General features: G+C 38.2%; 4 protein-coding genes across 7 annotated transcripts; 3 read left to right on the top strand and 1 right to left on the bottom strand.

Moving 5' to 3' along the window:
* Positions 1–63: 63 nt before the first annotated feature.
* On the top strand, positions 64–3,568 carry LOC106165669 (uncharacterized). Its single transcript, XM_013543969.3, has 2 exons — positions 64–212; positions 925–3,568. Exon 2 carries the CDS (start codon positions 943–945, stop codon positions 2,896–2,898), a length of 1,956 nt encoding a protein of 651 aa, XP_013399423.2. The 5' UTR covers positions 64–212; positions 925–942; the 3' UTR covers positions 2,899–3,568.
* A 750-nt stretch (positions 3,569–4,318) lies between these two features.
* On the top strand, positions 4,319–7,389 carry LOC106178675 (ileal sodium/bile acid cotransporter). The gene is made up of 3 exons (XM_013561963.3): positions 4,319–4,983; positions 5,224–5,428; positions 5,857–7,389. The coding sequence occupies exons 1-3, from the start codon at positions 4,634–4,636 to the stop codon at positions 6,334–6,336; spliced, it is 1,035 nt and encodes a 344-aa protein (XP_013417417.3). The 5' UTR covers positions 4,319–4,633; the 3' UTR covers positions 6,337–7,389.
* Positions 7,390–7,483: 94 nt separating this feature from the next.
* LOC106165683 (uncharacterized) lies at positions 7,484–13,459 on the bottom strand. Of its 2 annotated transcripts, none has more exons than XM_087000286.1 (6): positions 13,328–13,459; positions 9,854–10,065; positions 9,515–9,714; positions 9,177–9,271; positions 8,816–8,942; positions 7,484–8,008 (listed from the first exon to the last, which is right to left on the bottom strand). In XM_087000286.1, the coding sequence occupies exons 1-6, from the start codon at positions 13,336–13,338 to the stop codon at positions 7,934–7,936; spliced, it is 720 nt and encodes a 239-aa protein (XP_086856412.1). In that variant the 5' UTR covers positions 13,339–13,459; the 3' UTR covers positions 7,484–7,933. The 2 variants fall into 2 exon arrangements, with proteins under 2 accessions (XP_086856412.1, XP_086856411.1); XM_087000285.1 differs by lacking the exon at positions 13,328–13,459 and adding an exon at positions 11,050–11,250.
* LOC147764282 (uncharacterized) lies at positions 10,062–13,847 on the top strand. Of its 3 annotated transcripts, none has more exons than XR_015331848.1 (2): positions 10,062–10,842; positions 12,502–12,630. XR_015331848.1 is itself a non-coding variant. In XM_087000284.1 (2 exons), exons 1-2 carry the CDS (start codon positions 10,779–10,781, stop codon positions 13,760–13,762), a joined length of 1,266 nt encoding a protein of 421 aa, XP_086856410.1. In that variant the 5' UTR covers positions 10,062–10,778; the 3' UTR covers positions 13,763–13,847. The 3 variants fall into 3 exon arrangements, 1 of the variants encoding a protein (XP_086856410.1); XM_087000284.1 differs by having other exon boundaries at positions 10,062–10,783; positions 12,502–13,847; XR_015331847.1 differs by lacking the exon at positions 10,062–10,842 and adding an exon at positions 11,733–12,341 and having other exon boundaries at positions 12,502–12,666.
* Positions 13,848–15,463: the final 1,616 nt, after the last annotated feature.

Raw genomic sequence — 15,463 nt, 5'->3', positions numbered from 1 at the left:
AGGTTGTATTTGGATCGAAACAGTAACATTGACATGTTAAAAGCGATGATTCAACTGCTGAAATAACATGTCACGAGATATGCAGTGAGTAATGCGGTGCACATGCCATTAACCGTATACATGTACTTTAAGGCGCTTTTTTGGACCTGAGAGGGAGGAAGGAGTAAGCATTCTACAAAGCTGTGGTTCCTATGTGACGCGAAACTGGGTTGGTATGTACACGCTTGTCATCTGTCAAAGAACAACCATTAGTAATAATGGGTAAAATGAACTTCTATATTAAGTTTTCGCCCCATTGATGTTGCTCTAGGTTCATGTAATAAGTTACCATCCGGTGTGCATGTGGAACAGTAGCGAACAAGGAAATGAGCCCACACGTCTTTCGAGAGACGTACTAGTACTGTGAAAAGATTGCTGAAGATGAGTTTTGAATTAAGATACTTCTGAATAAGGAGTTACCTGTTTTGGAATAGCTAATCACATGCCTTCAACAGTATACTTCATAAGTTAATTGTGTGTGTGTGTATGTATGTGTTAGTGCCATTGTGCAATGGATTCATAAATCAACTTCAAAGTGACGCGCACCAACATTACGTTGGACATACCTCTCGTGACGTGTTTTAGAATATAACGGTGGTTTAAATGAATTATGCCACGACATAGATAAACCATTATGTAATCTAATGCAATGTATTGATATATAATTTTAATCTTAGTTACTTTCACTTTGTGAGACCGAAATACATTTTTATGATGGAGTCCATTGAAAATGTAATCTAAGAAGTTTAAATAATGAAGATCTCTGGTGGCAATATTTCAAGGGGTTTTGATTAACAACTCTTATTTTACTAAAAACGTATAGTTCGCGTAAAAAGCAACATGTTTTGTCTCATGATAAAATGTTCACATATTTTTTTTTTACAGAAAAGAAAAGAGTTGAAGATGATGGAACAAGATAAAGAATCGAGAACTTTTTATGAAATAATTTTGAAATATTTTCTACCAATGCCAGTGGTAGAGAACGAAAATGTGAAACACAGAGTCCGCGAGCGTTCAACAACAAACATGGCCAAAGCATTTGTAGAAAAACTCTCAGTCCCTGTGACACAAAATCAATCTCAAGTAAGTTCTGGAAGTCGCTTGGATGGGTTGTCAGTCCCGGAGCACATTGTTGTATCAACTGCAGGTTCTGCACACGGTTTGACTCATAAATCATCCTACGAGATGTCTGACATAGATGATATGGCTGTTGTTGCCAATCTCTTTGTTAGCAAAAATGGTGTTTCCAAGAGTAGAATTTTTGATACAGAGCCTACCAGTAACCCACTCTATATACGACTTCGTCTTACGAAAGACTTCGTCAAACTCGCAAGGGAAGAAGGTTACACTATATCACGGACTGACTATTTACCAACTCGGGCAGTGACGGATACCGCAATGGAAAACGCGACTTCCGCCGCAAAAGTTATGAATCCTGAATTACTATCTCGACATACACAAATGACAGACATACATGGACCAGCTGCTACATCCGTGATTGACATTCCTGGCTTTGCATACCAGGCACAATTGAATCGCGACAACGTCATAGCCTACCGTCATGACCTGTGGCCAGCAGAAGCCTGGGTACACAGACACCGAAAAAGCGGCTGGCCAGATAAAGGTTTGGTCCACCAATGTGTTTCAGCTGGATGCTACATAGTTCCCGTTGGTCCGGGGGGACTCCAGGGTCTAGAATGGCGCTATTCATTCACTGCCCAGGAAAGACTTTTGGCGAACTCGTTAACTTTGTTGCAGAGGAAAGTGTACATTATTATGAAGCTTATTCAGCGTCATTGCGTCCTTGAAGAATTCCCTAGCACTGCTCTCAGTTCCTATCATTTGAAAAATGTATTTTTCTGGCTATGTGAAAAAATTCCGCGTGGGCACTGGACCGGAGCAAATATATATCAAATATTAGTTACATTTCTTGATGAAATGTTGGGTTGTCTTGTTCGGGGATATCTACCGCATTATTTTGTGCCAGAGGGCAATCTTTTCGCTCGCGTGCCCAAAGCACATCTCCGGCAACTTGCCCGTTCCATCAAAAAATCAAGAAATAATATGTTTGAGGTACTGGCCACTTTAGGTCTTAAAGTCCAGTTCATTGACCTCTATAATGCCAGAAGCCCTATGCTTCTTTTTATTCAATCCCTACAAAGTCGTCAACCAACGACATCTTTTCAGCAAATTCTGATTTCAACCTTAAACTCCTTAGCGGACGATTATATTCGCGAGATCAGGCTTTGGCTTGGTAAAATCAAGGCAGGCCAAGCTCATAAACCGGATGGTTTTAAAAACAAGGATAACGCAGAAAAAGGTCGAAACACCTTGAATCTGCAAGAACCAGAAGAAGGAGCTTCGGAAACTGCAGGAGATTGGATCCAAGACCAAGGACTGTATCACATAGCCCTAAATAACCTGACTGAGTGTCTTCAGCTGGCAGTGTGTGACATGGAAAACTTAAGGATGAACAAATCATGTCAGCACCAACACACGAGGGAGTTCCTGTTGGCAGTGATGGTTAAATATATGGTAAAACATTCCCTAGAAGCCAGCATTGTGGTGTGGATCCTCACATACATAAACTTCAGAACTGAAAAGCATGTGGACGTGAAGTCGACTTTGGAGAATTTGCTTGCACTCTTTGAAAAGAATGACCCCACAGCGCTCACACGCGAGGAATACCAAACGTGGAAATTCAGTGTATTGACTGCTGCTGACCACCCTGTAGTCTTGGAATGTCTGCCAAACGCAGAATGGCATAAGCGAATGATCATGGGCACTGATTCAAATCTTCTTAATTGGATCTTTAAAGGTGCGCTTAAAGCTTTCAGAGGAATAGATATTGATATTTAGACTGAAATAGTTAGATGGTTAACACTCACACATAACAGAGAGCGACTTGGGTTTAAACAATTGCTTTTGCTTTTGTATGTGAAAGTAACAAAAGTTGTAGTAATTGTATAAGTTTAATTGTTTTAAATTGACATTTGTGCTAAAATTGATAGTTCATGATAGGATGAAAAGTTGTTTTTAATATCATGGTTTTATTTAAAACAAATGCTCACAAAAAAAATGGTGGTATGTCCATGTATGTATGAACATGTGACATGGTGTTTCATATCTGTTATTTTTAATATCACCATTGTCTGGCAGAAGCGTAACTGGGTTAAATAATTGATTTATTGCATTATAAGTAAAGTGTCTCTTTTGTTTGACGTGTCTTACCTACTGACGAATGGCCCTCACGTAGGCCTTTATGAAGGCCTACGTGAGGGTCATTCGTAAGTAGATCAGACACGTCAAACTGAACACACGGCATACAGATGGCCCGTCCTCTGGCGTTCAGTGATTTACAGTAGGCCATATATCACGCGTGTGAGCTGTACAAACCCCTTTTCGCTGTTTTCACCCACGTATTATTATTATTATTATTATTATTATTATTCAGTTAGGGACAGCACAGGAGGTAAATACCTTATGTTGGCAATTTCGAATTGTGAAAATAAATACCAATCTATGTCTATTGTTTTGTTCCCGATGACTTGTGTACAAAAGGCAATTATAATGCCCAAAAAAAAACTTATATGAGTACAACTTGTATGAGTATTATAATAATTGTAAAATGAAAATAATTTATACTGTCAGAATGATAAATGTGCTATTCGTCTCTAGCAAACTCCTATATCAATTTAACGGTTTGTGTTAAGTGTTATGTGTTGTGCTAAGAGTGAACAAATGTCCTCTTTATATGGAAACATGTTGGGCAGATAGAACTCTAAAGATATTTCAAAAATTGAATTTAAAGTAAACCTTTATTATTTTACCAACAGAAAGAACGTTGTCATTGCTTTCTGCTATATGTACTTTTGCTTTTACACGAAAGTGCTCAAATAAAGTTAGTAGGTTTATTAAAAAACATTAACAATACCTTTCTCGTACTTAAGTTTAGATGTTTTATCTAGCCCCGGTTTTTTTTCCCTTTGCTTATTCTTTCCAAGTGTCCGCTGATCATGACTTAACTACGTATAACTGTAAACATACATGTTGACGACATATTTGAATTCAAGACTACTACTGTGACGCTCTGCGTGGTTAATGTGCTCACATTTTTGTTATAAAGACTTGCGACCACAGAGAAGAATAACTGAATAACATATAAGTGAAACCTATGAATAAAACCTATTGACTTTAGATGTGTTACTCCTCACACTTTTCTTACTAAAGAGCGTTGTAAACTGGAAAAACGTAAGCATTGTACTTAATTTTAGAATGATCTTCGTCTGAATATGAAAGTAGTATTATTAAATGCACCAACATTTTGAGAATAGAATCCAACAGGTGACCATGGGACAAGGGCACCGGCTTTTAGTCGTCGTAATTTTGGAATTGGAATACATACGTCTTATATGATAACCATGGTCACCAAAGTTATTTAGCATCGAAGGTCATTGTATATTCTTCGGTGACTTCCATCAAGACTGCTGTGACGTATAGAGGGTTGACAGCAAGAGGACAGCTTACTTTGTGGTAAATAAGATCTTGTACTTTCTCTCGAGTGACCAAATTTTCGGTGACTTCCCGCAACGCGATGTGGAATACAAGCGGTGACAACCACAGCCAGCAAACGGCCAAACATGCTGTTGGCATTTTGAACGCAGCCAATCCATACATCATGAATATCTTGATGTTTTTGATGATGTTTGGAATGGGATGCGGCGTGGTGTTGGAAGATCTGAAAAAACACATTAAAAAACCGGTCAGCCCAGCTATTGGCGCCGTCTGTCAGTTTGTCCTGATGCCGTTGACAGCGTTTTGGCTTGCCCACGCACTTCAGCTTGAACCGTACCAGTCACTTGGTCTTCTTATCATTGCGGCTGCACCTGGCGGGACATTTTCTAATATTTTCACCTACTGGGTTGGCGGCGACGTTTCTCTAAGGTAATTTTATGAAATTTTTTGTTTCAAGTCAACCGTTAGCCTACCATTAGTACTACACAGTGTGTTCTATGATTTATCTTATTTAAGTTGCCCCGTAATTTATTTTTGTAATTGAATGTTGAGCGACGTCAAATTTTAATTGGACTTCGTTTTATAACATTTGCTGGAGGAGAGATCTTCGTAAAAAGTAAAATTTTTTTCGACGTGAAGCATTATTTAAAGAATGCCTTTCAATTTCAGTGTATTTATTACAACAGTTTCAACGACTTTGGCGTTTGGTACCATGCCGCTAAATCTGTTTATATACAGTCGGTTCTGGGAGCAAGAAATAACTGCAATACCTTACGTGAACATTACTATCTCATTAGTATTAATATTGATCCCTGCAGCTCTAGGAATGGTCATCAGATACAAGAAGGAAAAGTTAGCCAAAAATCTGGTAAAGGTAAGAGTGTGTGTGTGTGTGTGTGTGTGTGTGTGAAAGGAAATATTCACCAGAACTTATTTAGCGTTTTAATTATCAGTGCACGTGATTAGGGGAACGAGGCTCCTCGTCTTCAGAAAATTGCATGAAATTCTGTCATTCAATCAACTTTTTCATTCTAGGTCTATAGCTAGAGGGAGACTTTCGTTTGATCAGTTGACTTTTAATTTTTTTTTTGTTTGTTTTTGTTTAACCGGTTTTACAAAGAGCAAAAGGCAAAAGTTGAATCCCATTGCACATTGCATAGTAAGCGGTCATGAAAGTAAATGTAGGTGTAAAAAGTACTAAAACGTGCATTAAATATTGAAGAGCCAATTGAAATAGACATCTGCGAACCCTTGACAATTTGTAAATAAATTTTCTGACAAAACCCATAAATTTACTTTCAGGCAGGTACTGTACCCGCGCTCTTAGCTATTGTATTTAGCATCGCCTTGAACATATTCCTCTACTCTGATATGTTCGCATCGGTTTGGGAGGTGTGGCTAGCGTGCATCTTGTTGTGCAATATCGGCGTGGCCCAGGGGTTCTTTGTGGCCTTCGTTTGCCGCCGGACGCAGAGCGAACGGAAAACAATTGCGCTGGAGATGGGGTTCCAGAATGTGCCCCTGTGCATCAGTCTCATCGCGACGGCATTCCATGACCCCACGGAGAGAGCCACGACGGTCAACGTGTCGCTTCTGTACGGTCTGGTGCTGGTTGTAGAGCTCTTGGTTGTGGTTGCGATCTACAGATTATGGAAATGTGTTCGTCCTGACGCAATTGTCGATGAAAAGGTGACTGGAAGTTTGCGGTGGAAAAATGATACCGTCACCGACACACCTGTGACTTCGGATAGAGGGACAGTGAATGAAGCATATGAAGAATGAGAAACCAAGAAAATCTGATTTTCGGAACATGATTCAGAAGTTGTCCCAAACTACAGACGTGTAAATGTTTTCTAGCTGTCGATGACTTGTGTTTCAATGTCTTAATGTATACTTTGTGTTTTGTATCATAAACGTTCTAACTGAGTGAAAGACGAGGAACCTCCTCAAGTGTACTTCCAAGGGTGTCTAGAAATGGACATCCACGGGTGAAAGGAATAGCAGTCGCGTAGAAAGCTCCTACAGAGAGCATGCACGTTGTGCCTGAAAAGTAACGGAGCTGGGGCCACAAACAATTTACTATAATTCAAAACGACCAACTCCGCGGAGTTGGATCGACCTACTTGGACCGATGTTGTCTATGGGAATGGGGCCTTAGACTCAAAAGGGCTAATTTGGGTAGAGAAACCATGTAGTTTGTTGTTTGGGATTTTAAATGAACTGCCTGTGACACCAGTGCCATTACTTTCCATACACACCCTCTGCATTCCTGTAAATAACTGCTTTACCCTATTTCAAATTACCAGGTTTATTTACATAGATTGGACATTTTTAGTGTCTGTTTTTTTTTCTTTATTGACAACGCACAGAAACAAATGATTCAGGGCCTTGAAGCTATTATTAAACTGGTAGCTAATTCATATTGTTAGAAGATGGTTGGTAGTCAACTGCAGCGTCACCACGGGCTAGTCGCCTAGTAGTGACATAAGACAGGCTAATTGAGCAATGAAAGTATTTCAAACCCCTCATGAAAAATCCTTCTCCTTGCCTCTTGTTTAAGTGCCTCTTAATTCATTGTGAAATGTAATTTATTCATTCTTATTTAATAATAATAATAATAATTTTTGAAGTATTCTTAATAATTATTAAATGATTATAATTCACTTAATAATTTTAATTTTTTATTCAAAACGGTACCGAAATCATATTATTTGTTAGTAAAGTGTACAATTTTGCAATACGTTGTATTTTCAAGGAACAACAAAGAACCGTTTTTTTTTTTTTTTAATAAAATATTTTAAAACATTAATGCACTTAAAGTAAGGCCATTGACAAATAAAGAAGTATTTTCAACCTAATAACTTTCATCATCCACACAGATGAAAATGGTGAAGTCCCGTTATTTCTGACATCCAAAGAAAATAACCACTTATCGAAAGTTTATAAAATGTTTTATTTCACAATGAACTAAATACTCCTGTATATGTAGTAAATTTATGCAATTACATGATGAAACTGATCTCTATCAACCATAGTTCAAATTTGGTTTTGCTCAACAAAATGGACTGATTCGAAGAAACCTTTATCGAAGGCACTGTGATTGTGTTATTATAAATATTGCACTTTTTGTTGAAATATAGGTTATTGAAAACTAATATTAGTTAAATATTACTCTACTTGAATAAGAAATCATTCACTGCACTAAAAGCCCTAACAATACGTATGTCAGGGAGAGTATCATATTGATAATGTGATTTTTCTACAACTTCTCTTCCATAAAAAAACAAGACTTGAATAACTGTAATGTCTTATCACAATAGGTACCAAACAAGAAATTTGATGAATTCTTGAATATACACTGAACACGCTTTTTATCGTTTCATTCGATATCCTCGTAATGGGACGGATTCGTCTCTCTACAACACATGCAGCTGAATGTAAATGTAAACCCATCCTAGAACACAATAGAAATTCGCAGTTAATATATTTTTAACACAATAAATTATTTTCAAAATATTTTTAAAATTTATTTTAATTGAAAGCGAGTGTTCCCATAGCCGATAATGACTATTTTACAGAACTGTCAAATCCAGTTCTCATCTTTTTTGACATTCAAACCACTGAACCAAACTAAAGGCTTTGCGGCCTATCATTCCGCTGTTTTATAATCATCATGTAAATGATTTTGATAGGTTCTTTTTATTTGAAAAAAAAAAAACATTAAAATTATTTCAAAGTTTAACCTTTTAAAGAATTTATTTTAAGAGATGCAATAGAGAGAATTTCACAGATCATTTTCAAGTGTTTTGGCGGGTCCTAGTTTTGACTGAACGAAAGGCAGACCCACTTTGCGGCCTGTGCCTGATCTCCAACTTCGATATTTATCACTTTAAAGGCACGGAGGATTTATACATTCTGATTTCAGTAAAACAGCTGAGATATCAAAATAAAATGAAAACTTTTTCTGATTTCTATTCATCACTTGACCATAATATACCGTGTCTATATGATTTTAATTGATTAGTTTTGAAAAGACAAATTAAAAAATGGGGACCAAGCACAGGGCTTAAAGTAATGAATCGGGGCAATCAAAATCTATCAGTTAGAAAACTTGAAATGAATAACCAAGATGAAGCTGGGAGGAGGGGGTCGAAAAAACACAATCAAAATCCGTTTTATGGCCCAAAATAAAAGGTATATTTGCATCCAAAACAACATTTTTACTTTTTACTTCAAAGTTGACATCAGAAAGGTGACTTACGACAATATAGGTGGGTAACATGATCCAGAAATCGTAGTTGGGAATTATATGAGCTCCTGTCTGCTCAAACACACACGCGTTCGCTAGACTGCCGAACAGGAAGTAAACAAACAATGAGACAAAAAATCTGAAAGAAAAAGAAAAATAGGAAAAAAAAGGAGTTAATACGTGATTATTTACTATTATTTGGTGTGTGACGTAACACTGCGAGTTTCCAGTGTTCTTTAAATTGTGGATGACACTACCATCTGATTACTGACTAACCTAAGTTATATATAATGCCCTCAAATAAAGTACAAGCTTTTGTATAGATTGGTATGGCTGATAGTTAATAATTAAATGAATTGCTCTGTCTACTCACATGATGATTAGCACTGTACCCGCACTTAAAGAAGTTACCATTGTGGCTGGGCTAATTTTCTGACATGCACCTGCATAGTCAAAAGTTAGCTGATACTGAAATAAAGTAGACAACAGCAATGTACACGGCCACTTAACGATAAGCGGATTACACATAGATTATTTTATATTGATAACAGCGAATCAATCTTATTTTCCTGCAAAATAAATAAATGAAATTTCAAAAAATTAAAAAAGAAGGAAATATGTAAACTATGGCGTCTTGCCCCTATTGTTTTCAGCTGGTCCGAAACATGAGACACGACATAATAAAAGGTAATAGACGAATATGCTACTTACAGCACAAGAAGTTGGGTGGTACACTAACTTCGTTGGATTCGGAGCCTCAGAGGGATTTACAGTAGAAGTATCAATATTTGCCCTCCACAGTGCATTCTGGTTGCATTTAAACTCAATTAAAATGGAAAGATTGCACGGTTTTCCAAAAGAAGTTGTGAAGGACTGTCCGTTCGGAAATCCAGCGAAAAAACCATTCGTATCTGCAAAAGAATAAAATGAAAATGTGAATCGAGATTCCCAACCGTGCCTAACGCTCGGTGCCCAAAGTAACTGAATAAATGCGCTATGAACAGATATAGTCTTACATGTATATGAGAACTAGTGAGAATGTTTTCTAACCTTGTTCCACAAAAGGATTTTGCCGGTATCCACCTATTCTATAAACATTTTCTGGGTTGTCATCGTCCATCTGGCAGACGCCTGCGTGGGTACAATTGGCTCCTCCTGTTTGCAAAGCCTTACAAAACGCCATAAAAAACGTACAATTTGAAGTGGTGGTGTTTCCTAAATGAAGACACTTTTGATCTGTAGAGAACTCCCAGTAGTCAGCACTGTAATTAGGAAAAAAACACCAGCACTTAAAATATATCGAGAATGCTTTGCCATAGATTCTTTGCACCATCTTCGCTCAATTGCTCAAAAAAGGCAGCGGCAACAATAGTAGCAGTACAATAATGTAACTTACGATTTGCCTTCTTTAGACACAGGGATGATAAATAGAAAAAGCAACGTTAAAGTCAAATACATGTGCGACTCCTGGCACAGTTACGCCGTGAAATACCCAACCCATTTTTATTTATTCCATGCCCATCTTGTAAGTGCCCTTTTTAGGCTTATATATATAAACTGTATATATAAATAAGGCATTTAACCCGAGAGAGGTCGACTATACATGTATGTAGCAATGGTAGGACTTGAAATGGTCTATGAAGTAGCCTGAGACACTGCTGACACAATGTTACCAGCGAACAAGCAAATAATGTCACGTGTATTGGATCAGTGCAAGCACAGCACGCATGTTGTTTGGAAATATGTATATTTGACTCAGTGAAAATTGTTGTCAACCATTTCGTCCTAAGTGACTTCCGGGTTTTCCGCTCGTGTACAAAAGCACTGACGGTAGCTCTAACACGGAGAGTATATGAATGTGAAAAAGGAATGCTCTCATAAGGAAGCCGTCGACTAAAGAAGACTTGTCAGTGACTAGTGTGCTCAGGATAAGCCGCTTTCCTCCCCAACCTACACACAGTGCTATACGGCCTGAATGGGGTAACATGACGACCTGACATTTTTAAAGATAAAGTGCGAGTTGACATCATTTGACATTGGTAGGCCTAAATTAGATATTAGGAATGGATGGTATGCATACCCAGTAAAAGTGTAAGCGTCAACATCACTGACTTTATGTAGGAAAATGGGTGACATAACGGATATAACATTAAAGTTTGGTGCTAGCACCTCGGTCACATGACCGTGTTCTCAAATAATGCACGTGATTTAAAAGTTTGCACAAGTCATAGGTCCTTGCATCTCACCTGGTTAAATTCGTAATATCGTATCCATCAGCACCACATATGTCTATTGGATCCACAGCTTGAGTATGCGTTATGAGACTCAGTACACATATCACAGTCAAAATGCCCATAGTTTTACATGCAATACAATACACTAAGCCGGTGTTGCTATTACTCTTTTGCTCCCCCGCCATTGTGAAGTTATAAGGTCTAAGTTCACATTTGTTTATATTGCACGTGACGCGTAATGCAGTCTTCCTCGGGGTCATTACTAGTGATAAATTTACTATTGTGGTCATGAGCGCAGTGAAAATATATATAACCATTCCCAACAGATTTTCATTGATATTTAAAGTTTAAAATCAAACAATTAAACAATTGAAATTGTCGGAGGGGGGTGGGTGGGTCGACCAAATAGGTGTTGCAGCAACAGGTGTAAACACGTAACACACTATGCTTAGGCTATATGTCACAAAATGCGTCACAAAATGTCATATTATAAGCCTGTTTCAAAAATACAGTTGTCAAACAGTTTTTCATGATTTAAGACCGCTAGACATGCACATGTAAGAAAGACTTATTCCATAAGCTTTTGCTATTATGGTTCGTTTTTGTTCCTTAATTTCTACATTTAAGTATTTACTTCTCTTCTGTAGGTGTAAGAGATGGGGGGGGGGGGGGGGGGGGGCTAAAGGGCATCAGCCCCCTTACCCCATTAATACCCACGTATTTGAATTATGTGCCCTGGGTGTTTCCACATGTACTTTTAGGTAACAGTTTTTTAAGGTAGTAGAGGATACTATCTAGGTTAATTAATCAGATTAATCCTGTGCTAAGAGGGATATTTTGAAAGAAAACACAACTTCTCGTATGAAAAGAAAGATAAACTATCAATGAAGATTGCACCAAAATTAAAAGGTTACACGTGTGCAAATAAAAGTAATGTATGTTATCAGAAAGTGTATTATACTAATTGAAATAAGTAAGCTTGTGTAATCTTGAAATTCACTAAGGGTGAGGGCCCCATAATTTATCAAAGGTTTGTATTAAATTCATAGTGTTTACTCATTCTGATAGCAGCCGAAAAACTATTTGATTTTCTATGGACGGAGCTAACATAGTCGTTAATTGCACAGACGGGCTAAGTTTGTTTGGAGATAACTTTTATCAATTTAAGTATTCCGGATACCTAAGGACTGTAGTAGAATGATGCCTCCGTTGGCGAGGTGCGTCGTTAATTGACTCTCTGCGTTGAAATTACAAGAACTAATTATTCTTAAACCTATGAAGTGAGGGGCTCCCGCTAGGCTGAGGTAAGTAAATGTTAAAGTCAAAATGTCTATATACGACGACATGTATGTTAGTTTTCTGGAATATTAGATTCAAGTGACTTCGGCACATGGGTTAAATGAGCTTAATGAATAATACCATACTTCATAATGCACTGATTGACATTTTTTTTTTCTTTTTTAGGGTATATACTCAAAGAAGAATGCGGAATATTAGGTTTCGAAAACCTTCGGCTCTATGGATAGCGTGCGTCCTGACTCTGTCGATCGTTTTGGGTATAACTCTTGCATCCTTTCAGACTTGTGGCGTTGTAAATTGGATCAGCAGGCGCACTAGTCGGACTAGTACTCATGTTAGTGTGCCTTATGTACGAGAAAAGGGCAGTAAAGAACTTCCCCTTGAAGGAGAAAAATTTAGAATGCTGCACCCCAGGAAGAGACCCAGTAAGAAAACTACTTCTTCTACGAGGTCTTCTTTATCTCGACTGAAAGGAACCAGCCCGTTTACGAGTACTATCGTTCAACGTACCATAACCAGTTCACTTCACATAATTCACAAGAACTTGAATGTAGGAAAACAAACGAAACTAACTACACCAATGACAACAACGGCAACTACAGTTGAAAAACAAGATGTTCACCATTTGGACCCTTTCGAAAAGGCATTAAAACCCGACGAAGAAAAGTTATTGTTTCACCTCTTACAAGTCTTTCACTTGGCTATGAAGCGTGCCAATATCACGTATTTCATAGCTGGTGGCACACTTCTTGGGTCATTTCGTCATCACGGTCTAATACCCTGGGACGATGACGTTGATGTTTACGTCAACTATAAGCATGCTCCATACGTAAAAGCTATATTGGGAAATATGCGGCCAGAGTATGCATTACACAGCAAGAGTCCTCGGTATAAATTTTACTCAAATACTTCGAAGTTATCTAAGCCCACCTTATTCGGGTGGAAATTTCCATATATTGACATCAATTTTTACAGGGAGAATGCCACCCACCTCATTGACATGGCTCCAATACACAGGGAATATGTATTTCTAAAGTCTACAGTATTCCCACTTCATCTTCGCCCGTTTGGGCCCATGTGGCTACCATCGCCGAGGGACGGCTATGCAAATCTACTTGCTACGTATGATGACGTGGGTTGTCAGCGGGGACAGTATAGACATGTCTCCGAACTTGATATCAAAGACTATAAAAAGATGCAAAAGGCGAAAGAAGTACATGTTGATTGTTCGCAGCTGAGAGATAAGTACCCGTTCGTACATCGCACGAAGACGGCTAAAGGAATTATGGAAACTCTGAAATTTGGCGACAAAGTTATCAACTCAATATTCGTTGAAGAGCCATCTTACGCCGTGACAAACCCTTTCACCTTAGAATTAATGCCTCAGCAGAAAGACCATGCACATAATACGGTTCTTAAGATCTGATTTTATAGGTGTCAAGACATAAACACCGTTTTTTTTTTAAATCAAAATAAAGTCATTTTGCTATAAATAAATCATATACTATATATTTGAAATATTTTTGAATTTTATCGCTTGTAAACTAATTACGTAAACTCATGTCTGTTTAAGAAGTTATAAAGCAGGGGCGGATCCAGGATTATGTGAAGGAGGGGTGCGCGGATGCGAAGCCGACCCTCCCCAACCCCTCCTTGGCTTACGGTACGGGGGCCGCTGAGGGGCTCAGAAAAAAATTTGATATTTTAGAGGGCGAACGGTGCCATTTGGTACGGTTAAGAACTATGATTCAGCTAGTCAAAATTCTAATTTCAAGAGGGGACCATTGAGGTGATTTTCTTCAGAAATTTAAGGGGGGGGGGGGGGGGGGGTGGTCAGTACTGCCATGTCTTCCTAACATTTCAATCTTTGGTTTTTCCCAAGCAAACAGGACAGAGTCTTCTAATATATTGAACAAACGCAGTCTCGGAAACTTTGAAGTAGAGAGGGTTTATAAAAATGACGGTGAGACTGGCACGTGCGTTGCGGCAACAAATTTTGTAAAAAACATGGGATATGTAAGAGACAAACCATAAAAGATCAGTGACTTCAGGTGTAAAAGATTACCGTGGCCCATAAAAGCCTCTGTACGTTTTTCGCTGAAGGGTGAGCCCCATGAAGACACTAAGACTAGATTCCCATACCTAGAACGATCTAACAGGATCGATCTATCTCCAAAGGGATTCTCGCTAAATTGCTTTCAGCTTAAGCGGCTTAGATGTCTGGCACACCTACTTAAGCTGCTAAACGATAATCAATTACCCCCTTTCTTATTTTTCAATGCCTGTTTCATTTTCTAACTTTTATTCCTACTCCCTTTTCTAAATAAATCCTGCCTCTCAGATCCTTTTTCACATCAACGATCTTTTTATTCTTTCTTTCTTTCTTTACTTTTTTTTCTTTTCTTTTCTTTTCTTTTACACATTTATCTTTATATGAATCTATCTACCTATTTATTTATTCATTCATTATTTCAAACCTGTTCAGTGCGTATATCGATAAATGTGGACTCCTTTTCGTATTAATGAAAATCATCGGAGAAAGCCCAAGGTCAGAGGTCACACACTGTACCACACTTGTCTCTGTCTTTCTAGTTAACATAAAATTAATCCAAACACCAAACTGGAAATGTCAGAAAAAAAATATAAGTCACTTTTTTACAGGACAACTATTGGATTTTCTAACTTATATCTCAATGCCTATTTGGTTTTCTAAGTTTAATTCCTACTCCTAGCTCACTCTTAGGATATTCCTAGGCTGACCTACACCTTAGCCTGATCTGACCTACACCTAGCCTGGCCTACACGTAACCTACTCCAGGCGTCTTCGTGTCTGTCGGCGTAGAAGAAGGCTTCGTAACCATATAGGTGCGCTACCCATTGCGCCACCGACGAGGACACAATGACACCTGCATTTCTTGGCGAATTTACCTGTACTCTTTTCCTTGAAATTAAAATATTTAAAACACTCGTTAAAAGATGAAAACTGCACATCCATTATTGAACCCGAAACTCTTAGTTGGGGAATCCGATGTCCTAACCTCTGTGCTATCGCCGATGTCACGAACACTATCGTTTAGAATGGTATGTTGCCCTGTACTCAATCTCCCCTTATAGAAATTTCTAATTC

The sequence above is a fragment of the Lingula anatina genome, chromosome 1 (genome assembly GCF_051362555.1).
Source record: "Lingula anatina isolate TDL-2025a chromosome 1, LinAna3.0, whole genome shotgun sequence".
Taxonomy (NCBI): Eukaryota; Metazoa; Brachiopoda; class Lingulata; order Lingulida; family Lingulidae; genus Lingula; species Lingula anatina.
The sequence above is the reverse complement of the archived record's forward strand: the minus strand, read 5'-3'. Positions and strand labels throughout refer to the sequence as shown.

What these genes read in the sequence shown, in the direction of transcription:
- LOC106165669 (XM_013543969.3), top strand. Translation starts at nt 943, where the DNA reads ATGATGGAACAAGATAAAGAATCGAGAACTTTTTATGAAATAATTTTG.
- LOC106178675 (XM_013561963.3), top strand. Translation starts at nt 4,634, where the DNA reads ATGTGGAATACAAGCGGTGACAACCACAGCCAGCAAACGGCCAAACAT. An exon ending in GGCGGCGACGTTTCTCTAAG is followed by an intron (nt 4,984 to 5,223) that starts GTAATTTTATGA and finishes TTTCAATTTCAG; the next exon opens with TGTATTTATTACAACAGTTT. An exon ending in TAGCCAAAAATCTGGTAAAG is followed by an intron (nt 5,429 to 5,856) that starts GTAAGAGTGTGT and finishes ATTTACTTTCAG; the next exon opens with GCAGGTACTGTACCCGCGCT.
- LOC106165683 (XM_087000285.1), bottom strand. Translation starts at nt 11,222, where the DNA reads ATGGCGGGGGAGCAAAAGAGTAATAGCAACACCGGCTTAGTGTATTGT. An exon ending in AAATCCTTTTGTGGAACAAG is followed by an intron (nt 9,715 to 9,853) that starts GTTAGAAAACAT and finishes ATTCTTTTGCAG; the next exon opens with ATACGAATGGTTTTTTCGCT. An exon ending in ACCACCCAACTTCTTGTGCT is followed by an intron (nt 9,272 to 9,514) that starts GTAAGTAGCATA and finishes ACTTTATTTCAG; the next exon opens with TATCAGCTAACTTTTGACTA.